Source organism: Mesocricetus auratus, unplaced genomic scaffold (assembly GCF_017639785.1).
Source record: "Mesocricetus auratus isolate SY011 unplaced genomic scaffold, BCM_Maur_2.0 Super-Scaffold_2245, whole genome shotgun sequence".
NCBI lineage: Eukaryota > Metazoa > Chordata > Mammalia > Rodentia > Cricetidae > Mesocricetus > Mesocricetus auratus.
Window position 1 is genome coordinate 19576475 of NW_024429180.1, and position 27554 is coordinate 19604028.

The 27554-nt window shown below is 38.7% G+C and overlaps 1 protein-coding gene across 12 annotated transcripts in view; it reads right to left on the reverse strand.

The window, feature by feature from the left end:
* The window catches only part of Scel (sciellin), a 120081-nt gene that overhangs the window by 17617 nt on the left and 74910 nt on the right, over positions 1-27554 (reverse strand). For 4 of the 12 annotated variants that reach the window (XM_040750365.1, XM_040750241.1, XM_040750165.1 and 1 more), the window contains 8 exons: positions 19864-19923; positions 18639-18698; positions 14239-14298; positions 12917-12976; positions 9811-9873; positions 4947-5006; positions 4751-4810; positions 4560-4616 (listed from right to left, as the gene is read on the reverse strand). In XM_040750365.1, the coding sequence (XP_040606299.1) occupies positions 4560-4616; positions 4751-4810; positions 4947-5006; positions 9811-9873; positions 12917-12976; positions 14239-14298; positions 18639-18698; positions 19864-19923 (480 nt within the window). The remainder of the gene's footprint in view (positions 1-4559; positions 4617-4750; positions 4811-4946; positions 5007-9810; positions 9874-12916; positions 12977-14238; positions 14299-18638; positions 18699-19863; positions 19924-27554) is intronic. The other 8 variants (XM_040750290.1, XM_040750237.1, XM_040750441.1 and 5 more) reach the window with 5 other exon arrangements.

Below are 27554 nucleotides of genomic sequence, written 5' to 3' on the forward strand. Positions count from 1 at the left end.
CATAGTTGTGTGAAGGGGTGTGGCACTCCCTTACAGAGCGGATCAAAGGGAAATGTGAAGATTCTTACTCGTTAGCTTTTCCGATGTAAGAAAGTTATTAGCTCAGATCTAACCACTATTCCCCTCGTGTGTGCATGTAGGAGGGGTTATTAATAGGGTACAATATGTTTCTCTCTACATTGCTAACTTAATCTGCTTCTGTAAAGTGTCCAACACATTTGCAAACTTAAACAGTTTTCACACAAAAATTAACTTTTTTTTCTTTTATGTCAGGAGTTGATGTTAAGCATTAGATTTTTAGCTCAAAATGAATCTCCTTAAAAAGAATATTGCATTTTATGAATAACTCACATCATTTCTTAACTCGCTGGCATAGCAAAATGTAATGATATCCACATATTTTAACCTCTTCAATGAAAATTTTATATCCTTAAAGATTTTGTATTCAAGAAATTAATAAATTTGTATATGATTTAAATATTTCAAACATAACACATAACTAATAAATTTTTTTCCTGAGTCACTGTGGTTCCGTGAGATTGTTATAAGCAGGAAACAGTTATTGACTTTTGTAAAGAAATTCATAAAAAATAGATTTCTTTTATTTAGTTTCAATGATGGGAGCTTAGAATGTTGGAAACATAATACAGTATATTTTACCTAAGTAGACTATCATAAAACATTGATTATTCTGGTATTTAGTCTTTAATTCACATTACATTTGTTAAGCATTTAATATGTATCAGGCATTGTGTGTCATTATGCTACTGCACTATATAAAGAAAAAGAAACAAGTTAATTCCATCCATATTTCTAAAGACCTTGTAGACAGAAAGATTATTAAATAAAAATTCACTCAAGAAATGCATACGTGGAGAGTTGTAAAAATAGAGGTTGAAAGGGTCTTCCCTGAGTCTGAGTGAGACACCCAGACTGGTACCCAGAGGATACACAGTAGCTCCTCTGGCAAGGCAATGAGAGGGGAACAAAGAGTACAAGCCAGACAGATGGGGATGGGGAAGGGATTTGCTTGTAAGAGAAGAGTAACGGGACTTGGCATCAGACAAAATACAGAATATGGTGCTCGGAGACAAGATTAAGGAGTAAGGCTGTGTCTCTGGTAATAGGAAGACACTGGAGGATTAGAACGGGAAGAACGGCCTAATCAGATTCCTGTTTTAGGGAGATGACTGCTCATCCCTGTGGACAGATTGAAAGCTAGAAGTCCTGAGTAGCAGCAAAGTGGTTAGAGGGCTGGAAAGCTAGCACCGCTGCAGCAGTACTGCAGAAAATGCAGAAGCACTTCCAGAGATTGTTAGGAGAAGAACCCCCAGTGATGACTGGCAGACTGCTTGGCTACAGGGAGCGAAGCCATAGAGTAACTTACCCCATGTCTATGTCTTGGGCAGAGAGAGACATGCGGCAGGGGAATAGGAAGAAACTGTCCTCATGTTACAGAACTAAAATCTTGGAAGGTGTATGTTAACAAACAGGAAAAATATTGACAAGTGGAACTATAACTACAAATATAAGTATTTTTTGCTTTATGTGAATGATGCCCTTTTTACTAGAAAAATCTTTAATACCTGTAACAATTTCCAGGATTCTTTAGTACCTATTTAAAAGCAGAAATTTAGAACATTAATAATTTATCTAACATCAGCTTACAGACTACAGATAATGGGATCTCTTTCTAGTGCCGGCTCACATTACTACTAAAAGCCATGCTATTTCTCATGGAATAAATGGGAATTCTGTGCACATCTGCATTTGTTCCGGTTGCTGCGTTCCTGGGATCTCAAGGATGCTTGTATGTATTTCTGAGGGACGAGGAGGCTTATTTAGTCTCTAACTGTGAATTAAATGTGCAGCTGCTGGAAATATCAGCAAAGACCCACAAAAGATCATATCCGCTGCTGCTTTGCAGCTAAATGATCAGTGCCTGTGTTGCATTGCACAGATGAAGGAGGGATTTGTGGGGCTTCCTTCCACCTACATGAGCTCTAAAGGTCCCTTTCTTTACCTATGCTGAAATCATGAGGACAGCATAGTTACATGGTAGATACAGGTGGCTGAATCCATCCATAAATGCACTCTTCTAAAACAGCTCAGTCTTTTCTATTTGTCGGCTGTATAATTCTTGGCTATTTATCATCTGATCTGGTACACTTCTAAGGAGTAGTCAAACAGGCTAGCTTAGCTGACCAAAAACATCATAGAATTCCATGATGCCTAGAATTTTTAAAATTCTTTTAGTAGTAATATATTTGCCTAAGAAAAAATGTCCTCTTTGTGTGGATTTCTTGAAAAAAAGAGTTGCTAGAATACAAGCTACCTTTAATAAAGTTTGCATCTTGCAGTAAAACCAGAGGCAAGATTCTCACAAGAACTGTCATTGTCAATATAACACATTCGATGGAGGTAGTCAAGAGGCAGGAGTTCAAGGAAATGTTCCCTTATTTGTTATTGCATATAAAGGCTACTAACTAGACCTGTTACCAACACGACTGGTAATTTCCCAAAACAGCTACTGATGACAAGAAAAATCCACCCCAATAATTACTACTATGAAGAAATTATTCTATTTAATTTTAATTCTCTGAAGTAAATAGATCTTATTAGAGAGCCTAGGATCACTTAACTACCTATCTTTGTTGGTTTTCTAAGGTCTTAATGTCAAAAGAATCTGAGTTCATATCTACTGTATATTTTCTTTCTTTGAAGTGCAATTTGGTATCTTTGAGCTATAGTGTCTTCTACAATATTAGGCATAGGAATTTATACTGCATGGGGTGTAGTAGTGATAATTTTTAGGCTGACTGCCTAGGTGTTCAGTAAGTACTCTCTGAGTAACCATTGCTCTTTAATTACCTTCAGGATGCCATAATTAATTTTAAGACCCCAACAGCCCAGTGATAAAAACATACAAGAGCAAAATAAGGTATTTATATAGGAAACAAGGTAAGACTACATTGTCCTTTCTCTCCTCGTGGGTTCATAGTACTTTTTGTAAATAATTTGTTGCCATCATCTCCAAATATCGGGTCCTGGTTCCCAGTTATGTAATTATTGTGATAAAATTTCAAGTAAGTGGAACATTTAAACTTTAATTTACTGATTTTTTAAATGTGTGCTACTACAAAGTTCCCCTATTAGTTATTGCATAATGTGGCTATTAGACCTGTTACCAACATAACTGGCAATCTTCCAAAACTGCCTCTGATGACAAAAAAAATCCACCCAAATAATTGGACTTAAAGCCCACTCAACAGGAGGGAGATCATTCCTGGTGCTAGGAACATAGATACCTTCCTGGGGCAAATGTGATCGTGGACTTTAGAAAATAATCTACTACCATCATTTTGCTAGACCTGCATAATTTCTTACTACATTCTAGATCCTATCCTTATATCCATAGATAAAGTGTAGCTACCTCCCTCTCAACAAAGAATCTTCTCTTTATAGCAAATGGAGACCACCACAGAAAATCACAACTAGATATAATGCAGAGATCAACAGATTGTGGGGATCCCAGTGATAATGGATACATCTTTTCTATATCCTGTATCTATGGCTCATGGAACATCATGGAAGAGACTACAGAAAGATTTTAAGAGCCAGAGTATCAGGAAGTCTGCCGTGAAATAGTCTCTCTCAAAAATGACTGCTTGAACAAGGCTAGAACACTGATGATATTAACAGATTTACTAATGTGAAAGGGAGGAATTTCACAGGATCACACCCTTAGGCCAAAAGTAAAGAAAACCAGTGACTGATGGAAGACGGAGAATTAGCCTCTCCCAGAAATGAACTACCTTATTGTTTATCCAAAGTAGTCATCTCTGAAACTATACACACACAAACAACAAACGTACACTTTTTTTGTTTTTTTTTTGAGACAAGGTTTCTCTAAGTGTACACCCTTGTAGGTTGTAGTTATATGTTTGTACATACATGTACACAAGTGTACATAATAATAAAGAAAAGGAGACTATTAATTTGAGTTAGGAAGCATGAGAGAGGTTGTAGGAAGAGTGGAGAGAACAGACAAAGAAAGAGAAGAGGAAAAGGACGTAACTCTAATTTAAAAATAAAGAATTGGAGAAGAGCTTCAAACTCAAGGTGTAAGTCTGAGTTAAAATGTGCTTTAATACTTTGTGAGCCCACATAAGCTGAGAAGCTGCGATTCTGAAGACTTAAATAGCCTTTCCAAGTTGGTTTAACTTTCTCACAATAATTTGTCTTCTTGTTTAGCTTTATTCATTTTTCATTTCAAAGTTCCCTTTCCTTTAGGGAACAAACATTGGGTTGTCTTGGTACCAATAAGAAGCCCAGAATTCACCAAAAACCAAGCAATTGATTCAAGAAGAGTGCAATATGTCTCCTTGTTGACAAGAGACACACAGGTTATAAATGGAGCCTTTGAAAACTAAAGAAAAGTAGACGCCTTCTTAACACACACACACACACACACACACACACACACACACACACACAAAGAAAATGCCTACTGCAGAATCTTGGGACTACATCATAACCAGTCAGGTAAGGTCACCTACCTATTTGTGTTTTTGAGAGCAGAAGGCTTCACTTTAATAAGATTCTCCAAGTCTTGGCTGTTTAAAATAGTGAAACGGAGTGGATCAGTAATGGCAATTTGGTTATACTAGATCAAAATGGCCATAGTAAAAATCCATTTCATGCAAGGAAAACAGCTGAAAACATAAATTAGCAGTTTTTGTTTTATTACCTTTGATTGTTTCTGGTCTCTGTAGGCTTCCCTCTGATGATGCCATCCAGGTCATGGTTTCTTTCAACAGAATGATAAAAAGAAAATAGGTTAATAATAAAGGTATTTTAGTAAGGACAATGTAATAACTCTACTTGGAATAATAAAATAGAATATTCTTCATGACCAAAACTCACTTAAAAATAAGTTTTATTACCTCTGATTGTTCACAAGAACATCAGGATTTACTTTGATGAACTTATCAAGATCTTGGTGTCTTTAAGGGGAAAAAGACAAAAGCATTAAGGGTTAGAGATAATAGAGATTAGTGCCATCATAAATGGTCCTTACAGAGGAAAGGATCTATTATGATGTGATGCGTTGTTTCAGTGGAGAACAGCAATGGTATCTTTGCCAACCAACACGGGGTGCAAGATGTATGCCCAGGAGAACTTGCAGATTCCACACACTTCATTTCCAGAGCAGTCTACCAGGGCATGCATCTTCAGCACCTCTCAAGGAGAACCTAGGGATTAACGTTCTTCAGGGTTTCAACGTTGGGAAGGCCTGAACTGATTCTCAAGCCTTTGCCATTTTAAACATTACATCAATATCAAAACTAGGAGCTCAAAAGCTGGGATGTCCTAAACATAAACCTAGCACACAATTCCAGCAAGCCATCAAAATCACGGCTTTATAAAGACTGAAAAACCAAACTCAGCTGTTGGCTAAATTAGATGCATACTTTATATGCTATCCACTATCCTCTTGTGTGAGGATCCACTATCCTCTTGTTTTGCTTCTGTTTTCCTTTCCCAACTACAAAATAGCATCCCCCCCCCCCGGACTCATATCATCAAGCTCCTTGGTTTAACTCCAGTCTTGAGGTCTAAGGAGTGGGTGTTCAAAGCATCTCTCTTGGCCTGCTAAATTATTAGCATACACTGCTCATGCAAATCAACGAAAGTTATTCTGACTTCTCCATGCCTGCTTTACCAATGCTCTGATCACACCGCCCTTTCTTTGACCTGCTCGTAACCTTCTGCGTCTCCCATCTTCCCCCAGTTCCCTACCCGTCCCCTAACAGCTCCCTTATGCTACCAGTGCCTTTCTCTTTTCTTTTGGGAAGTTTTGTTTCCGTACATGAGAGAAAACACATGTCCTGTCTTTCTTCATTTGTGATGTTTTACTTGACATGAAACCTCCTAGCTCTACCCATTTTCCTGGAATGATGTAATTTCGTTGTTCTTAATGGCTGAGTACTTCTCACATAAATACATGGATATGTATATGCACTAATCTGTTTTCTATATCCATTCATGTGTTGGTGTGCAGCTAGGTCGATTCCATAGCTCAACTGCTGCAAACAGGGTCATAATAAACATGTCTGTGCAGGGACTGTTAGAAGTTGAGTGAGGCAGGAAGCCTTAGGGACAAGTGTCTACACTAACATAACTTCTAATTACCTTTTCCTTTGTCCTTGGCCAAAACTTTTGGGGAAATAAGCTAAGTGTTCCCAGAAACTCTACACACTACCTGTCTTTCTTGAGCTGTATGACCCAAAACCAAGATTGCTCAACAATGCTCATGATGCACTGAGCATGCTCGGCCACCAGTCTGCCCTCAAAGTGCTTTTCTGTGTGAATACAGAACAGTATGGTCCTTCATTTAGGGAAACTATTGCTTTGGAAAGGGCTACCATGTTTTCCTTAGCTGGTAAGGGTAATAGACCTTCCACACACTCTTATTTCTTATTTTCTTATTTTTTTTTTTGAGCCTTGAAGTTTTCAAGATACAAACCCCACTTCATTGAATTAAAATGTTTTTTTTTCTGAAGGCTGACAATTTTTTCTGCATATGCCCAAGAGTGGTATAGTTGGGTCATATAGTAGGTCTAATTTTAGTGGTTTTTTTTTGAGGAATGACATAATGATTCCATAATATCTGGACTAATTTCCATTCCCACAAATAGTGCATAAGTGTTACCTTTGTTCCCTTAGGCTTACCAGTATTTAGGGTTTTTGTTTGTTTGTGGTTTAAGTTTGTCTCTTTAAATTTATTTTATTTTTCATACTGGTCATTTTGACTACAGTAGAATACAAAAACAGTCTTAATTTGCATTTCACTTATGACTAATGATATCTTTCTGCTATGTTACTGGGCATTCATACTTTTTAAGAAGTGCTGTTCAGTTCATTTGCTACTTTAATAGGATTTATTGCTCTTTAACATTTTACAAACACATACTCAGGGAAGCAGTGTCACATGCTGTGGTGGAAGATTGGGAGAATGACAGTGTCTTCTTAGACGGTACACCCTCTAAGGCATCAGTAACAAATCAGGAACCTGTGTAGGGGATCTGCTAGATTTTCCCTGGATAAAATTTAAACATTGAGTTCATTTGTTCACAGGATCCAGGCCTAGAAGTAGTGTTCTCACTTTCTGTTTCCAGTTCACTGAGATAAGTTGTATCTGTCACTTATTAAGGGAGCTCAGGACCATTACTTAGCTCCTTGCTGTGGTGACAGGGTTGCCCTTAAAAAAAAAAAAACGGGGCAGCAATAGAGGCAGCACATAGCCTGTATTTACGTCTGCTGGCCTTTGTCCCTTATTAAAGGTTTTTACAGTTAATTCAATGAGTAGCAATCATCGCTCACAAGAATGAAGCAAATAGAAAATATTAAAGTTCTAATGTTGTCAGGGCATTATTTCTTGCAACTCCCCCCTCTGTGTTTGTGTGTGTGTGTGTGTGTGTGTGTGTGTGTGTGTGTGTGTGTGTGTGTGTGCGCGCGCACGTGCTTCCAGGGCTTTACGTAATACTGGTTTGAATATCTCGTCTTTAGGTTTTTGGATGAACAGTCTTATTTTACACTCAGTAGAACATATAGAGAGGGAAGCTTTGACAGTTGTCTTAGCATTTTCTGTCTTCATTCTAAATTAAGCCTATGGAGAGTATATGCAGTCACACCTAAATCCATTGTGACTGATCTTACATGTCAACAGGCTGTGACTTTTAAATACATTGTTCCTCCTACAAGGTTTTATTCCTTGTTATTCCTTTTTGCTTTTAATATATTAAGTTAACTTCATTTTAAATGCTTACATATTTGTCACCATTTAGTTTTTAACGGGCTCTGCCGTATCATTTAATCTTCATACCACCTATTTTGTAACAAAATGTTTTCAAATAATTTATTCTGAGAAATTGTTTTTAGTAGTGCTCATTTGCCAACCATTCTTTCTATTTATATTTATAGAGTTTTTAGAAATTGAAAACAGTATTCTTGAGGAAGACTCAACACAGTAAAGACTCAGGTTGAGTTGTTTCATCTATCAGGGGGATCTGAGAACTCTGAGAAGACGCATCCATGTGCTGGAAGCCATGATGGACACACATGCCTTGGCAAGGCTGGGGAGGGAGGCTGCCTTTGCTCTGACTTCGATGGTGACTCCCTGCTGAACGGCTTCCTCTCTGTTCAACAGTGTAGCAATCTCCTTGATTAGTAAAATATGCCTTTACATTTATCAATGCAAAATGGAGTGCTGAAGGGAAGGGGACCCAGGCAAGCTGTGGAGGTTCAGAGTCCAGAGAGTATTGTGGTCACGTGTACACTTTTGCTAATGTCACCCATGTGCCATCCTTCAAGTGACCCTGTCAGACCACTGAGGGACACTTCCTAGCTGTCCTAAAACACAAGCCCCAACCTATCCTTGTAGCCCCCTGGGTTTTCTGAGACATTTAATGAACCTTCATTTATTAGAAGATTGAAGACTCTGTGCTGTGTAGTCAAGAACAGAATTCATCTGGAAACCACAGGACCTCATAGAAGACAGATTTTTATTTTCTTTGTGCCCAAGCCTTGGTCATTTATCACGTGAAAATGAGGAACTTGGACCAGACACAGCCTACAGCTCTGTCCTCTCTAACATCAACTCCAGGAATACAGTTGTTATTGCCTGTAATGTTTATTGCAACAGCCTTTCATTTCATTTTTTCTTTTTAAATGCAGCTCACTGACAATACATTCTATATTCAACTGGCAGTACACGGGGGTGAGGGGGCTCCTAAATGTAATGTATTAAACTGACAACCTATGATTGTCTTAGCGTTACATCTCTCTGCCTTGGTACATAATTAGCGTTAATCTATGCTAATTGCCTGCTGTTAATAAGATTGAGTATGACGACCGAATTCTCTTTTTGGTGTCCACGGCCTGTAATTAGACCTAACACGCAAGCAAATGACACCTAGTGAAAGCTGTGAACCCAGTAGGTGCTCAGTGATTAGTTACTGCCTCAGTGATCACAGAACTACTCTCAGTCTTCCCTTAATTTTCTCTGTGACCCCGGACAAGTCGCTTGACCTCTCTGAGTCCTTATTCCCTCTTCTACAAAGCAGATTCAGCTGCAACAGTGGTTTTCAAAGTTGTTTCCATCAACTGAGTTAGGATTTCCCATGTTTCCTCCATCCCATCCGTAAGGTTTTATGACTTTGAAATGGAAATTATGAAAACATTCCTAAGACTTTATTTATACAAAAGTATATTTATCTTGGAGAAACAAAATAAAGAGTTATTAAATTTAAGTTCATATATGTTTTGTTAGCTCAAGCCCTGTAAAGAACAATGAGCCTCCTAAACTTTATACTGTTTCCCCAGCAAACTCTTTCACAAAGAGTAAATGCACTTACTACTAATGATATATCAAATGAGGCATCTTGGTTTAACCACACAGCTATCATTAATAAATTTTAACTTCAGAAACAAAACCTTAACGTTAATACTTTACAAACCAAACAGAATGTACCAGCTTCTGGCTCAGCTATGTCCCTGCCTCCCCTTCTTGGTTGACCCATCTATTATTTTACTTAAGCCTAGGAGAAGGCCCCACTATGTACAGTGTTCACCTGCCTGCATTTTGCTATGTCATAATACTGAAATTAACATGTGAATTTCCAGGTACATATAAAAATAGTGATGATATTTCAATAATTTCATTCCATTTCCCGATAAAACGATTATGGTATTTATATTCATATTATGTTTAGTTAAGAAGAAAACAAAATGTAATATTTTCCTTACCCAGCAGTAGTTTTGACAGCTTTGGGGCTTGTATTAATAAGTTCATCAAGACCATGTCGATTGCTAAAACAAAGTAAAAGGAAGAGTCAAAGTCAGTAAGAAACGTGTGTGTGAGGCGTTGGTGGCGCACGCCTTTAATCCCAGCACTCGGGAGGCAGAGGCAGGCGGATCTCTGTGAGTTCAAGGCCAGCCTGGTCTACAAAGCGAGTTCCAGGGCAGTCTCCAAAACAATACAGAGAAACCCTGTCTCGAAAAAAAACAACAAAAAAAAGAAACGTGTGTGTGTGTGTGTGTGTGTGTGTGTGTGTGTGTGTGTGTGTGTGATGGGAACATAGAATAAACCCAGTGTCTATCTCAGATCATTAATTACTTTTGGATTTTGTTTTGTTTTCAGACAGGGTCTCCCTACTTCCTTTGTAGAACAGCAGGCTGGTCTTGAACTCTAACGTCTCCTACCTTAAGCTTGAACTCTAAGAGTAAAGGGGTAGCCAGTACCAACCCTTATAAAGAGTTTCATAAGGATTAAGACACTTCCTGGAGCTAGATCCCCAAGAAATGCTGAAAGTGAACCCCATTTGAACCCTGAACAAACGTATCGTGAACCCTGTGTTCTCTCCCTGAACATCCTTCTTCCCCATCATGTTCTCAGTAGCTCCTTCCATCTGCATATTCCATACCAATATTATTCTCACAACAGCTTTATGAGTGATAGCTTGGAGTTATTCCAATTTATAAACAATCTCAATTTCTCAAGAAGAGAAGTATGTTCAATGTCATGCAAAAATATTCTAATTAACTATAAACCTGTTATATTGCCAGTTTTCTCATAAGTCATTTAAATATTAATCCAGTAATTATGAGAAAGCAGGAAACTGATATTTTCAGTTTATTCATTTTTATACATTAATAACTTATTAACTAAGAATTTGCAATATTAACCTACTTATGTGATTATTGTGTCACAGGGAATTGCTCAAGTAGTAATTATACAGAATTAGTATCAGCATTATCATCTTTAACAATATTATAGTGAAATAAATGGAAGCAATAATAAAAGAAAAACCCTGTCTAGTATTTTACAGATCAGCAAATCATGTTCTCATTTTTTTATCACCTCCTTTGAAATATCTTTAACCAAATAATCCTGCTCCATTTACATAAATTGTAGGATTTTTTGTTTGTTTGCTGAGGAGGTCACTTTGATAAGAGTGCCCAGGTCTTAGTTCCTGAAAATAATGCATTGTAATATCTGACAAGGTCAACTAAGAGCAATCACTTTATACTTCTCAACCTTGCTACCAAATCAAATTTGTATTTGGCTATTTAAAACACCAGCATGACTTGAATCCTCTTTTTAAATAAACTTTATTATACACGATTTGCAAATAAAAAAGTCCCATACCAAAAGTGAACCAGACACAGAGTCTACACATCACAGTGGGTTTCTTTACAGTAAGAACGGCCATTCGACGCGTGCTGGACTCTAACGTTACTGTAAAGTAATCACTTGGTTTCTAAATTCAGCGTCTGGCAAGAGAGTTTATCCTTACTTGAGTTATGAGAATCTCAGGACAACTCAACACTAAAGGTTGAGACACAGGATGAACGTCTCCATCTTAGTCTCACTAAGATGAAACCATGTTCACAGAATGGGGCAGCTGGCTGTGTTTGAGAAGTTGCTTCAACCGCACGATGAACTGAATGACCTCTCCCCTCCAAAGACAAACTATCTAGGCTAGGGAGTATCTGATCAAGGCCGCCAGGATAAGTTCCTCCTACATACTGGTTTTATAATAAAGATTTACTAGGACACAGACACTCCCATTTAGTCACAAGGTGTTTTCTATTTGCTTTCACAGTAGTAAGAGGATTATGTAGTTAAGTGAGAAATTATTTTGACCTCTCACATCTGATCTATCTGCTACTTAGACCTTTGAGAAAAGCTGCTGTGGACTTCTGGTGTGGTCTTTGTTGTTTGTTACAGTTGTTCGCACTGTAGTAAAACAGAGCACCCCTATTCTCAGAAACAGGAAACAGCTGGGAAGAAGGCCTCTCTCTACGCACCATTCAGGTCTAACTCAATTCAAGCCGACATAGCAATGTATGTGTATGGTTTGGTTATGTTTCTTTGTTGATTTGACATGGTATGTTATAAGGAAATTTCTTTCTATATGAAATACAAATATCATTTTTACTTTTCAATGAATCGAATGTGATTTTTTAAAAATGGACTCTTAGGCTAGGGACACGGGTCAGTGGGCAGCACTTGGTACACAACCATAAAGACTGTAATTTGGATTTCTAGGACCCATTAAGATGCTAGGCAGGCGAGAGCACAGGCAGAGGTTACCAGAGTGTGCTGGCTAGCTAGCTGTGCTGAGTCCTAGCTGGACTAGGCTAATTTGTGAGCTGCAGTAGAAGGTGAAAAGAGCTGGAGAAGACACACTGTGTCAACCTTTGACTTTGACACACACACAATACATTAATCAGCCCCCACATATAGATTCGCATGCAGGAGAGGACACACACACACACACACACACACACACACACACACACACACACACACAGACTTTCTAACTTTAGAATTCTCACACATAGATTCACACGCAGGGGAGGACACACACACACTCGCACACACACACACACACTCGCGCACACACACACACGCACACAGACTTTCTAACTTTAGAATTGGCTGGGTTTTAGCAAAAAGAAGAAAGGGAATAAATGGAGGAAGAAGACGGGAAAACCTTTTGTCATCTGCAGACTTTTATTTCAGCTGCTTTGTTTTAAAAAATCCTTTTAGGATGCTGTCTTACCCCATGGGATTCCAATTTACTTTAAGCACCGAGCATGGACTACATATGCTACACTGGAATGAGTTCACCCCTATATTTCAAGGAATCCCTGTCTCCCACCACAGCCCATAGCCAGGGAAGCCTATGTAGGGGCTTCAGTTTCAGACTGTGGGGTGACGACATACCTGTTTTTGTTTTCGCATTCCCTCTAAGGAATGTCTCTAGGCAGTATATAGTATTTCTCTGATTTTTAAGAGTGAAATGGATAAAAAAAAAAGGAGAGATAAAAGTTTCCTAAACCTTACCCTTGGTTAGCTCTGTTGGTTGTGAGCACAGCTTTGATGAAATTGTCAAGATTTTGACCCCTTAAAAATAGAGAAGAACCTTATTAATTACATTACAAAGGATGGTTGAAATGATTTGTTTAAACTGATAGATATTTTATTGCAAAATATTTACTAAAATCTTGACCCCAGTCACTTTGAAATTTAGTAATGGGCTTGGATTGAAAGTGTCCCATGGACACAACAGACAGCTCCGGCTCCTCAGCTAATGACAAAGTCAAAGCCCCAAAAAACTGACCAGTCCTGAGGAGTCCAAGATGACACCCAGACTCACATCTGGGGGTTGTAGCCTACCAGGTTCTCCCCTTTTCTGCACCATACTTCCATTAAAAGGAGCCAATCAAAAACAATGTTTCCTGTATTTATTGAAAAACAACTTGAACCTAAATGTTCGCAGGCACCTTCACTGTGCTGGAAATCACCTGACAAAAGCTCTAGTGTCTCAGATATGAGGTGGTGGAGTCATCACTTCAGTTGGAATCAGTCAATTTAGCTATTTCCTTAAACTTGTAAACAATGACCAGCTTGAAATGGAGATGAAACAGAAAGGGGCCCATACTAAATCTTACCCTTGAAAACCTTTTCCTGTTGCCAAATTTACCTCAATGTAATTATTAAGATCTTTGGCACTTTAAACAGACAAACCAAACAAAATCCATTCAATAAAAAATGGAATTAAACCAACTGGCCGTTTTGCCTTGAATCCTATGAATCTATAGGCCCTCAAAATAAATGTTAGGGTTAAGTTTTGATAGAAATCAATACTGGTCTAAATCTTCAGCTTAAGGAGCAAAGCTTCAACCTTTGAACACATCTGTGGTACCCTGGCTTCAGTGACAGACTGGCTTCCTTTCCCACTCATTCTGAAAACAAATCCCAGCATTGGCGCATGGTTGAGATTGTTTTTCATGAGCTTATTTTGGAACAAAGCAATGGTTTGCCAAAAAACGTATCCTGTCTCCAGAAACAGCCATGCTGATCCTACAGCCCCAACTCAATGGCGTTTTGGTAATAATTTCCATTTACAGCACTTTTGTTTAAAAGGAATCTTAGAGCCATTATTCCCCTTGGTCCTTTCTGCTCTCTGCTTCCTGTGACAGGTGAAGCACAGGAATGCCATGCTGTGACTGGCCAGCTGCTGCTCAGTGTCATGGACCTGCTCGGGACCCCGTCTCAGAAGCAATGAGCTCCAGACTTTCTGGGTCCAAGAATCCCAGCTCTTCTGTTCATAAGTGTTACATATTGATATGGGAAAGAAGAGAGAAAAGACATAATTCTCTCACCCTTGATGACTCCTGTTCACTTCCGGGCTGACTCTGATCAGATTCTCAAGGCTCTGGCCCCTTTAAAACATTGAGGGAAAAAAAAAGAATGGTTAATGGTAGATTTTTCAACTAGTAGAATGAAACTATTCATTACATCTCAGAAACCGTATAAACACTCATTGAGATCATGCCAAAGAGTTAAAGGTGTTTGTGCAGGGATGGAGGGGTATGTATATGTGTGTATATATATATGTGTGTGTGTGTGTGTGTGTGTGTGTGTGTATGTATGTATATGTATATGTGTGAGACTTGGTGAGATAATATTTTAATCTTTCAGACATTTGGCTATTTCTAAAACTTCACTAAATCTCTGCATCTAATGGTACCCTATTAACCACTTCCAAGTATACAAAACATTTTTTTAATTAGACCATATACTTGTCTCATAAAGCATTCCAGAAAACATTCTCTCTTTGTAGCAACCTCCAACATATGTAAATCAAACTTTATTTATTTATTTTGGTGTTTAGAGACAGGGTTTCTCTGTGTAGCTTTGTAAACCAGGCTGGCCTCAAACTCACAGAGATCTGCCTGCCTCTGTCTCCCAACTGTTGGGATTAAAGGGGTGGACCACCACCGCCTGGCTTAAAACAAACTTTTTTAAAATCTACATTTTGTTGATATTTTTGGTAAGTTTCCTATTACAAAACTGCATTAGGGTAAATAAACCAATTTGTTTAAAATACACTATACACAACCTGGTATCTACTCCTGGAATTTAGTACCCATCAGAATGACACATTGTTCCCACTTGTTTTGGGAACAAACAATAAGAAAACTAAGGTCTACAGACCTCTGAAATGCTGAACTACGAACTCCGCAGTTGCTGAAAACACTTGAGCACTTTACTGTTGGCCTTAACTCCACGGTTGCTTCTGATCTCCCTGGGATGAGGCTTCTCTTGCTGCACATGCATGCGCTCCTCACATACATCTCACCAGCAAGTACTCTCTGATCTACAGAGAGTACCACATGGTGAGTAGAGCCCCCTCAGAAGCCAGCGTCACCACTCTCTCTCCACACTTGATGACCCCACCAAGATGTCTCTGAGGTTTCATTTACACAACATCAAAGATACAGTGTTTAGAAGCCACCAGATGTTGACCCAAGTTTTTTTTTCTTTTTGCTTGATCCAGATGTCTCAAGATGATATTCAGACTAAAGACAGCAAAGAAAATATGTGGAGCTTCATTATGACAATAATGAAACGATTAACCCCACAGAAGCAACTGCTGTACTCAGATTAACCTTTGCTGTTATTGACCTAAACAAAGCCCCTGGGATTTGAATTACATGGTCCTAGGGGAAAATCCCAGGTAACAACTGAATGATTTTAGTGTTCAAATAAATAACAGGGCAGCAAGCACCATAAGCCCTTTCTTTGGGAAGTTGGTTGAGGAGTTTGCTCTCATTGGATAATGTAGACTTCAGTCTCTTTAAACATTAAATGAGCCCTATAACTGTATAGGTTTATTTAAATTATTATTGCATGAAGTCAATAAAGAAAAAACTAATTAATGTAGTAATCTAATTATTATAACAAAATGCTATTTGAAGTTTAACTGGGTGAATCGTTGCCTCATAGTGTATATATCGTCAGTACTTATATATTCTTGTGGTCCACAAATGGCAAAGACGGATGATCTAACAGACACAGAATTAGCCTACTTGAGGTTTCCATTCCAAGCTGGGGAAAAGCAGAGCAAAGACAAACATCTAAGTGAGTGGCACAATTTTTCGGCTAACAATATATGCTGTGCTTTAAACTTAGTATTTGGTATTTGTGGTACTGAGGATAAATGGGGGAGAGTGTGTAACTACATCATATTTAATAGTCAAAAATGGCCTCTGTTTGAAAGGAAGACAGTATGGTGACAGTAATCCAGACAATAGGAACAGCATGTGTAAATGCCTTAATGCAAGAATACACTTGAACTATAAAAGATTTATTTGATGGGACACATTGAAAAGCAAAAGGCTGTCTCTGATCATTATAATTTTATTCCACCCAAGATGGAAAAACAGTGAAAGCTTAAAGCTTGTTATCTATCTATCTATCTATCTATCTATCTATCTATCTATCTATCATCTATCATCTATCATCTATCTCCCTCTCTATCTCTCGCTCTCACTCTCTCTCTTTCTCTATATATCTATATGTATCTTTATATATATATATATAGAGAGAGATCTATATATATATATATATATCTTTCTCCCCACATATGTGTCTGTGTGTGTGTGTGTGTGTGTGTGTGTACATGCCGAAGGTTGATATCTTGTGTTTTCTTATATCACTCTTCATGTGACTGTTTAGAGAAAAAGGCTTCATATTGAATGTAGAGTACATTGATTTGGTTAAGACTAGCTGAGAAGTTATGCCCAGTGATCCTCCTGTCTCTACCATCCTAGGACTGGAATTACAGGACCCTGTTGAAATGCCTCGGTTTTTCAAGGATTCTGAGGATTGAACTCAGGTTCTCATACTTGTTATTGACAGAGCCCCTAACTATATATTTAAAATATCCACAGAGTCTCGTTATGTAAAAAGTAAATTGAAAGTACTATCCTTAAAACCTCATAGAAAGCACACACATACAAATATGGACACACATTTTACATGTGTTCACACACATACACACATACATCCATGTATACATACATTCATGTATACATACACACATGAACACTCAACCACTATTTTCATATGTGCAATAATTCACTTGTACAAAATACAATACATGCACACATTTATGTACATGTCAACCTGTATACTACACAGGCACATATCCCCACTTGTAAGCATACCCATGTGCTTATATAGGAACAAACAAATGTAAGCAAGCCTCTAAAACATATGCATATACATATATATCTAATCATGTGCATGCATATCCATTTCAATATACAAACAATAATAGGTCACAGTTTGAAGTGTTCCAATAAATATTAAGTAGGAAAATAATTTTAGATGTCAAGATGAACTAAATGTATGAAGACTGTCTAGACCATTATGAAAATGTAATTAATCTGAATGTTTTCCAAACACTGACTTTTCACTCATTGTTTTTATCTAATATGTCTGAGCACAAGAGTTCTATGAATCCTCTTTGGTAGATGAGGTAGATACTGGCTAGTTTTAAGTCAACTTGACGCATGCTGGAGTCATTTTGGAAGAGGGAACCTCAATTGAGAAGAATGTCCCTATAAAATTTGCCTTTGATCAAACATTTGTTGTGTTTTCTTGATTGATTTTTTATGTGGGTGCACCTTCCACATAAGCAAGTAATGCCACCCATGGGTGTGGGGGGAGGTCCTGGATGGTATAAGAAAGCTTACTGACCAAGTCCCGAGGAGCAAGCCAGTAAGTAACTTCCTCATGGCCTCTGCACCAGTTCTGCCTCAAGTTTCCTGCCCTCTTATGACTTCCGTTAGAGATGGGCTGTGATATTAAACTGTAAGGAGTGGTCTTTATCACAGCGATAGAAAAGTAACTTAAGACATTCATTAAACAGGGTCAGTGACATAGTCAGTCAGAAGCTGAGTTTGAAATGCGGTTTTCAGAGTCCCTGTTCACATTAATACCTCAGTTATCTTCCTGAACCACTTAAAGAGTCAGAGACCAATGTTTTCTTTTGTTTTTCTCAACAAGGATGCAAGATTTAGTTGTTTTGCCAAATTCACTGGGTGGTTGTGCCTCTGACTGTGCCGCACAGCCAAAAGCAGGGCAGCTTGGCAGTGTGTGCAACAGCTTTTAGCTAGCTGAGCTTTGCTCTGCCTGCATGGCCTCTGGGGCATTGGTGACACATTTCAGAATCAACAAATAATATCATGTGCTGAGTTAACTAAGTGGAAAAGAGTTCATGAAAGTATTTGATACACCATTTTCAGCTACATGGCAACAAGTTCCATTTGAAAACACAGTTCACATGCACATACACACGTGTGCACTGACCTGCAAACACACACACACACACACACACACACATGTACACGCACACATCCATATATACTCTGCTCTTACATACGCATGTGCTATCATGCATACCTCTACTAATACACTCACTCACACCCTTTTATAGATCTAATTCTGACACATAGACTTCACACACTATCCATACACATACACACTAATCCGAAGTGAAATAATATAGCTGAAAGGCTTATTCAAAACTGTCTTGTAATTTCTCAAAGTTACCAGGTAACAAATGCCATCAATGTCACTCCTGTCAAACTGCTTAATAAAATGTGTTTGAGAAAACAAATGAGCTGCTTGGGCTTCAACCCACTGTCCCAAGCATGAACACTAGTATTTTGATGTGTAGATGCCTAGCAAACAGAAGCTGTAGACACATTACCTCTTCATATTTTTATGTGTTTCAGGATTCACTTTAATCAATCCATCGACGTCTTGTTTGCTTTAGAAAAGGAAATGAGGTCTAATGAATGTCACTAAAATAAAGCACTAATCAAATGAATAACAGCTCAGATATTAAGAAGCAATACATGCAAAAGTTCTCTGTACCAGTGTGAACATCTAAAGTTCTAAATGAAAATGACAGTTGTTTTCTATCTCAAGCTGAAGGTCATTTCAGGTTGTTCCTTTGCTAACAACACACACACATACACACACACACACACACACACACACACACACGTGTACATCTGCTCTGTTCTCATAATATGAGCACAGGGACACTTCTTCCTGAACTAAGTGTGCAGATCCGTCTAGTTAGGCTCCGTCTAATCAGCCATTTCGAAGCAAGGTAAGGTAGATGAAGTTATTCACTAGAAACAGACTGAATACAAATTACCATTCAACAAATTGATGCAATCTCTTTGTTTTTTGATAATAAGAAAATAATGATGACAACATAATGGTATAACAAAATTAAAAATACTAAAAAGCGTGCCCTCATATAACCCTATAAATCATGCCCATGTCAAAACCTTTTAAATATCTTTTGCCTCAGAATAAATTATTATTAGTTACAAAGAGCAAGATTTAAAAACCAAAACTCATTACCTAGTAGGGAACATAAAGGCTCTCTTCTTACTGGGTCTACAGGCTGCCCCGTTAAAAATCAAGAGGCACATAAGCTATGCTCAAAGTGGACAGCGGGGGATGGTAGATGTAGGCACTGGGTACCAAAGGCATCATAGTTCTGGACAGGTGATACAGCAGTGAGTCCTTACTCCCATTTAGGTACTGACCCAGCCTTGTCTAGGCTGTGGCTGAAACCATCCTTAGAGAAGGTGACCTGTGAGAATCTTAGTCAAGGCTGGCTTGGCTGTCTATGTCATTCTGTGAATGTACTTTGAAAACTATGAGAAAGCTACATTCTCTAGATAAAGAATTCTACTCTCTCATCAATCCTTAAAAAGAAATCAATGCCCCAAATCAAAAAGAAAAGTTACTCAGTCTTAGATGTTGAGACAATTACTGTAAAATAAATATATTAGTGGAAGACAAGGAAGAATGGCCACATCTCCCACCTTATTGGCCATAAAGCTAGAAAGTCAAATCATTTGCCTTCTGGTTATTATTTAGAAAACAGAATTAGGGACATTGGTGAGACTTACCCAGAGGTATTTTCATGTCCTTTGGGGTCGATCTTCAAAACATTATCAAGATCTCTACTTCTTACGAAAAGAATGGTTGGATTAGTTTTATGACATTTCCATAGAATTAGATGTTTATCACCCATTCAGCATTTAGCATTTCTTTTTTTTTTTTTTTTTTTTTTTTTTTTTTGGTTTTTCGAGACAGGGTTTCTCTGTATTGTTTTGGAGGCTATCGGTCCAGCCCAGCCTCGAACTCACAGAGATCCACCTGCCTCTGCCTCCCGAGTGCTGGGATTAAAGGCATGCGCCACCACTACCCGGTGAGCATTTAGCATTTCTATAGTGATTAATTCAAGCTTTCTGTGAAAATTATTATACTGATATCAAATACATTTTAGTTCAAAAGTAACCAAGTAATATAAAAAAATCTCCAAGATTTTTTCATGCTATACATAAGTGCAAATTTCAATGTAATAACAATACATTCTTCAACGTACTTAAGAAGGCTGCAGAGACTATGGACACCCCCATGGAGGGCCTCACCCTCCCTGGGGGAATGAGGGGATAACGGGGGGGGGGATGCGGGGAGGGCACGGGAGGAGGGGAGGGAAAGGGAGAGGGACCTCGTACTGACTTGTGAAGCAACCTTGTTTCTTATCTAAATTTAAAATGGAAAATAAAAAATATTAATAAAAAAAAAAGAAGGCTGCAGAAGTAAGATACAAAAGAGAGAATGTAGGAGGAAGTCTGATGCCGCCATTAAACATGTGACTTACTGAGTCTATGCCGCCATTAAACATGTGACTTACTAGATGCGCATACAGATGAGGTAATAAAAGGGCGGTTTACCACACCGCTAACCACACCCACTTTAGGCAGGACTAAAGACGTATACGGCTGGACGTGAAGACGTATACATACGTAGGCGGAACTACGTCACTAGCCAAGCCCACTTTTGGGCATGGCTATGGGCGTTACGGGGGGAAGGCATAAAAGACAGCGCACAGGAAGTCTCGCTCTCTTTTCCTGGAGTTCGGCTTCCAGTCCAGTCGCTAGCTGAGATCTGCTGGGCTTCTCTGGGTTTGGTAACTTGTGAGTAATTTTCTACATAAAATACTTAGCGTTACTTTCAGTAATTGTGTGTCGCGTATCGTTACAGCGTCCGTTGAAGCCAACAATTTGGTGTCGGAGCGGGATTGGAATCGGGACCCAGGCGCTTCTCTCGGCCTGACCAGGCACACGTGGACTCTCCTTTCGCTAAGTTCCTCACCACTTCGCTCGGCAAGGCACGATTACTGCCGCCAGGAACCAGCACCTTCTACCTGCCGGTAAGGTTAGGTATTCCAAGGTTTCTCTCGCGGCCACGTGCTGTTTTACTGGCGGCCAGCTGACTCCGGCCACGTGCTCTTTCGCTGGCAGCCTGTTGATTTCGGCCTGAATTACTCCATTGGTAACAAATGTAACTGCTTTATACAATGTCAACAGCTAACACTATGATGCAGGATGTTAAGAATTTTCTTGGTTTTTGTATGGATGGGATTTTAGAAAGGGTTGAGGACCTACCTGAAAGGTGCTTCCTACCCATGATGGTGATTATTAGCTTCATAATCAATATAATTTTGTTAATGAAATGGCTCAAAAATAGGAATAAACTTATACAGGTCATACAGTCATCGCAGGATAGTTTTGAAATCTTAATACAAAGGATTCAGGAAATGCAAAATTCATTGCAGGAGAGTAAGAAAGGGTTGGTAGAAAATATTCAGGATATTAAAAATGATAATGTAGGTCTGACGAACAGGTTTAAAGAGACGGAACACAAAATTGAATTATTTTCAGGAAAAATGTGTTCCATAGATAGAATTGAAAAATTGGAACATAATGTGGAAACATTTAACGACAAACACGGTTCCATGTTTGATGATTTCACTAGCAAATTACAAAGACTGGAACATAAAATTGAAATGCTAGCAGAAAAGAATTGTTCCATGTCTGAGAGCAATGGTAAACTAACTGATAGAATATCATTTGTAGAAGGCAGTTTACATGCTATTGAGGTACTTGCTAAGGATGAGAATATTAGAAATTTGGAATCACATGTAAATGATGAATGTAAAAAAATGAAAGATTCCATGACATCCTTAGAAAATCATTTGTCCCAAGAACTTCAAGAGGTCAGAGAAACAATGATGAATAGACTGCAGGATTTAGAAGACGCTCAATCTGATACTTCAGAATCAGAAATACAGGCAACAGGTCAGGACAGGAGTTTCCCAAAGCTTCTCAAATGCCGGAATGATTTCCCTAAGGTTGCTATGCATTCCCCTATGGTTTTTCCAGTATCTGTATCAGAAAAACCAGCAACGAAAAAACAATCAAATGGTCCCATTGCTTACCACTGGGAGCCTATACAGATGAAGGATCTAAAAAATATTAAGGAGGCCATTGTCATGTATGGTCTTCATTCTCCCTTTGTCAGAGAGCTCCTAACCTCATGGGCTACTGTAAATAAAGTAACCCCAAAAGACTGGGCCCAATTAGCCTCTGCAGTGCTCGAAAATTCTTGCCAAATTCAATGGAGAGCTTTATGGAGGCAAGAAGCAAAAGCAATAGAAATTCAGGAATTACAGAACGGTCAGGAAGTACCCCAAGACAAGATTCTTGGGGAGGGTCCTTATGCTGACACGCAGGTTCAATCTGCATATGACGAGCACATGTTGTCTTTGTGCCGTACAGTTGCTTTAAATGCCTTGGATAAGGTTTGTGAAACAGGAGAGATAATGCAACCCTACACCAAGGTATTACAGGGCCCAAGGGAAAGGTTCACTGAATTTTTAGAGAGATTATCCAGAGCAGTAGAGGTACAGGTAGCGAACCCAGAATCCAGGCGTCTCCTTATAGAATCTTTGGCGTATGAGAACGCGAATCCTCAATGCAGGCAGGTAATTTGGCCATTAAAAATAAGATCAGCGCCATTGGAGGAATGGGTTCTGCATACAGCGAACCTGGAATGTAAAAGTCAGGATACAGGAGCTTGGGTAGGTGAAGCTATTTCTACAGGCTTGAGGAGGCACCAGGATGCCAAATACCCTACCTGTGATGATATAGAGGCATGGGTAGGGAAGGCAATCTCAAAGAATTTAAATAGGTGTAAAGATCCAACATGCTTTAACTGTGGTAGAATAGGACATCTTAGTAGGAACTGTAGACAACGCATTCCTAGAAATAATGCTTTTACCAGGAATGCATCAAACAGAAGGCCTAAGCCTCCTGGTCTTTGCAGGAGGTGTGGGAAGGGGTGCCATTGGACTGATGAATGCTATTCCACAATAGACAGACAAGGTAGATCTTTACAGCAGGGAAACGGGCTTCCGGGGCTCAATGGAGCCCCGAAAAGGAAGATTATCTGGTCATTCCCAGTGACAATGGAGGACAGCCTCTCCCAGGACAATTAGAAAAGGAAGATTATCCGGTCATTCCCAGTGACAGTGGAGGACAGCCTCTCCCAGGACAATTAGAAGATCCACTGCCCATTGTAAATAATACGGCACTGGATAATACATTAGCTCCAGAGGATGAATCAATTACATCAGGAGGAGATACAAAACATATATTTTGGCAAACTTCTATACAATATCATAGACCCAAACTTCCGGTTAAGGTAAATAATAGGGTGATTTACGGATTACTGGACACCGGAAGTGACGTCACTATCCTTAATCAGCAGTCCTGGCCACAAAACTGGGCTTTAAAAGAGGTTAATGTTCAATTCTTAGGGATTGGAACCCTATCTGAAGTTAAACAGAGCGTTAGATGGATTGACTTTATTGGGCCAGAAGGACAGAGAGGAAGGTTAAAGCCATATGTTGCAGATATTGCTATAAACCTCTGGGGTCGTGATCTACTCCAGCAATGGAATACGCAGATTAAAATTCCTCCTGTATCAGCTAGGAATTATAGACAAGCTCTTAGTGGTAGTAAGAATATAGTAAGACAGTACAGAAAACAGATGCCAAATGTACAGGCTGTGCAGAAGCAAGATGCTAGTGCCAAACCTACAGAGCAACCAAAAGCTCTACCATTAAAATGGCTGACAGATGAACCCGTCTGGGTGAGTCAATGGCCTATGACATCTGAGAAGTTAGAGGCTTTGGAGAAGTTAGTTCAGGAACAGCTAGATGCTGGACACATTGAGGAATCAACTAGTGCGTGGAATTCGCCTGTTTTTGTTGTCAAGAAGAAGTCTGGTAAGTGGAGAATGGTTACTGATCTTAGAGCCATCAACAAGGTAATTCAGCCTATGGGGTCTCTACAACCTGGGATGCCGTTACCTTCTCTAATTCCTAAGGATTGGCCAATTATAGTTATAGACTTAAAAGATTGTTTCTTCACCATACCGCTACAAGAAAACGACAGAGAAAAGTTCGCCTTCACAGTACCTACCTATAATAATTCCCGTCCGGTACAGAGATTCCAGTGGAAGGTACTACCTCAAGGTATGTTAAACAGTCCAACTTTGTGTCAATATTTTGTGAATAAACCTCTAGAAATAATTCGTAAAAAATTTCCACATTCGTTAATATATCATTATATGGATGACATATTATTGTCTGATTCAAATAAGGATACTTTGGAAAAGATGTTTGAGGCAGTAAAGGAAATTTTGCCTCGCTGGGGATTACAAATTGCCCCAGAAAAAATACAAAGAGGAGATTCTATTAACTATTTAGGTTATAAAATAGATGCTCAGAAAATTAGACCACAGAAAGTACAGATCAGAAGAGATCGTTACCAGACTCTTAATGATCTTCAAAAACTATTAGGAGAAATCTCTCAATTACAGACGATTATTGGTGTAGAAGGGCATGATTTAAAACACCTGAAAATGGCTTTAAAAGGAGATAAAGACCTAAACAGCCCACGAGTACTATCAGCTGAGGCTGAAAAAGAATTAGAATGGGTAGAAAAGAGAATATTAGAAGCACATGTGGACCGTGTGGATCCAAATCTGGACTGTATTCTGGTTATTTTACCATCTAGAGAATACCCCTCAGGAATATTAATGCAGAGGGACGACATCATTCTAGAATGGGTATTTCTGCCACATAAACAAAATAAAAAATTGAAAACATATATAGAAAAGATATCTGATTTGATATTAAAAGGTAAATTAAGGCTTCGTCAACTGACTGGGAAAGACCCAGCTGAAATTATTGTACCGTTAACGAATGAGGAAATTTCCTCCTTATGGAAGGATAATGAGTATTGGCAAATAGCTTGCAGTGACTTTTTGGGAAGTATTAGTAATAACTATCCCAAAACAGAGAGAATCAAATTCATAAAGAAAACAATTTGGATCCTTCCACGTATCGTGAGGCAAACACCTATTTCTGGAGTTCTTACCTTCTACACGGATGCAAACAAATCAGGTAAAGCAGGGTATAAATCAGGAAAAATAAGTAAAGTAGTTCAAAGCCCTTACAACTCCGTACAAAAGGCAGAGTTATATGCCATTCTCATGGTACTTAAAGACTTTACAGAGCCTCTCAATATAGTCACGGATTCTCAGTATGCAGAAAGAGATGTCCTGCACATTGAGACTGCAGAATTTGTTCCTGATAATACAGAATTAACCTCATTGTTTTTACAATTGCAGGAAATCATCAGAAACAGGACTCATCCTATATATATAACACACATCAGATCCCATACAGGTCTGCCAGGTCCTCTGGCACAAGGCAATGATGAAATTGATCGTTTATTAGTAGGTCATGTGTTGGAAGCTTCAGAATTTCATAAGAAACACCATGTTAACAGCAAAGGTTTAAAGAAGGATTTTTCTATCACCTGGCAACAAGCCAAAGAAATAGTAAGAAATTGTCCCAGTTGCTCATTGTACACTCAAACTCCATTACCAGCAGGTTGTAATCCTAAAGGTGTTCACAGAAATGAACTTTTGCAAATGGATGTATTTCACTTCCCAGAATTTGGCAGTTTGAAATATGTACACCATACTATAGACACGTTCTCAGGCTTCCAATGGGCTACTGCCCTCAGCTCTGAAAAAGCTGATTCTGTTATTACACACCTCTTAGAGGTGATGGCTGTTATGGGTATACCTAAAACAATAAAAACTGACAATGGTCCAGCATATGTCTCCAGTAAATTGGAACAATTCTTCAAATATTATAATATAAAACATGTAACTGGTATACCTTACAATCCCACAGGACAAGCGATAATTGAAAGGTCTAACCGAACCTTAAAAGAGATGCTTCATAAACAGCCAGGGAAAACAAAGACACCTAGACACAGGTTACACAATGCTTTACTAACGTTGAATTTTCTTAATGCTGATGAAAAAGGACAAACTGCAGCAGAAAGACACTGGACTACAGAGAAGACTTCTGAACTGAACCAACCGGTGTATTTTAAGGATGTTATGACCTCAGTCTGGAAACCAGGATATGTGTTACGTTGGGGAAGGGGTTATGCTTTTGTTTCCACAGGAGAAGAAAAGGTTTGGGTTCCATCAAAATTAATTAAAATTCGATCAGAACAGAAAACATCTCAGGAGGAGGAAGATAACAGCCCATCTACAAATTCATAGTCCACAATGGGTAAAGTGACCTCCTAAAAGGAAAGAGAAGTGCTTTGTTTTTGTATTCACAGGTAAACTCAGCAAAGAATACTGGACATATGGATTCCTGTAGAAGAATAAATAGCTACCCTGAGGACCATCAAACACACACTGTGTGGTATCAAAGTCTAAATCTCTCTATATTGCTTTTTCATAGTATCCTTTTATCTTTATTTCTTCACATACCTCTGTTCCCATTCATTTAACTGAAGCTGGCTTTGGAGTTGGATTGGCTCTCCTACTCTAAACCCAAGCATATTATTTAAATACAATTCAGAATTTCTGTATTATATCAAAGAGCCATTGATATAAGACAGAAGAAATAAAATGAGGGACTGTTATCTATGGATTTCTTTTTCTGAACAGTCTAATTTCCTCCAGGTTTTCCATCTTCCCTATTGTCACCTCTTCTGTATGCATACATATGAAAGTTAAAATATTTCTTTGTTAACATTAATGTTTGGGTTTTCCAGAGAACAAGGGATTTCCTGACAGCAATCTTGAACTGCTTCCGAAAGAGAATGAGGATCCACTTCCTTGACTTCACCTGATTCGACTGGAGGCATCTGAACTGCCCCACATCATTGACTCCACCTGACAAGCACTATCCTGAAACTGGCTTGAAACTACATCACTCGACACAACTCCAGACCAAGGAACGGAAATAGCACATCTTCTACAATCTGACCAGAGCTTCAAGATAAGAGCTTCAATCAACACTAGAACCCCAGTCAGGAACTTCAATCAAGCATCTCCTGCCATACTGAGACTGTCTGATCTACCCAGATTTTGTTATACTAACATTTTCTTTTCACAGGTCCCCATGAGATTATCATCGTCCCATCTCAGCAGGAAGTAGTTTTGAGAATTCCACGCCCCTCTCCCTACTATTGATATTATAAGATTACACCTGTTAGTGTTAGTTTTCAATTATTTTAGAGTTGGGATTGGAAGGAGGTGTTCATATTTGGGTGTTTCTTTAAGATAAGTTTAGGTTTAGATAGAATAGATGTTTGATACATTTTGTTCATGGACACAAGTTAGTTGTCCTTTTTTAGACTAAAAGGGA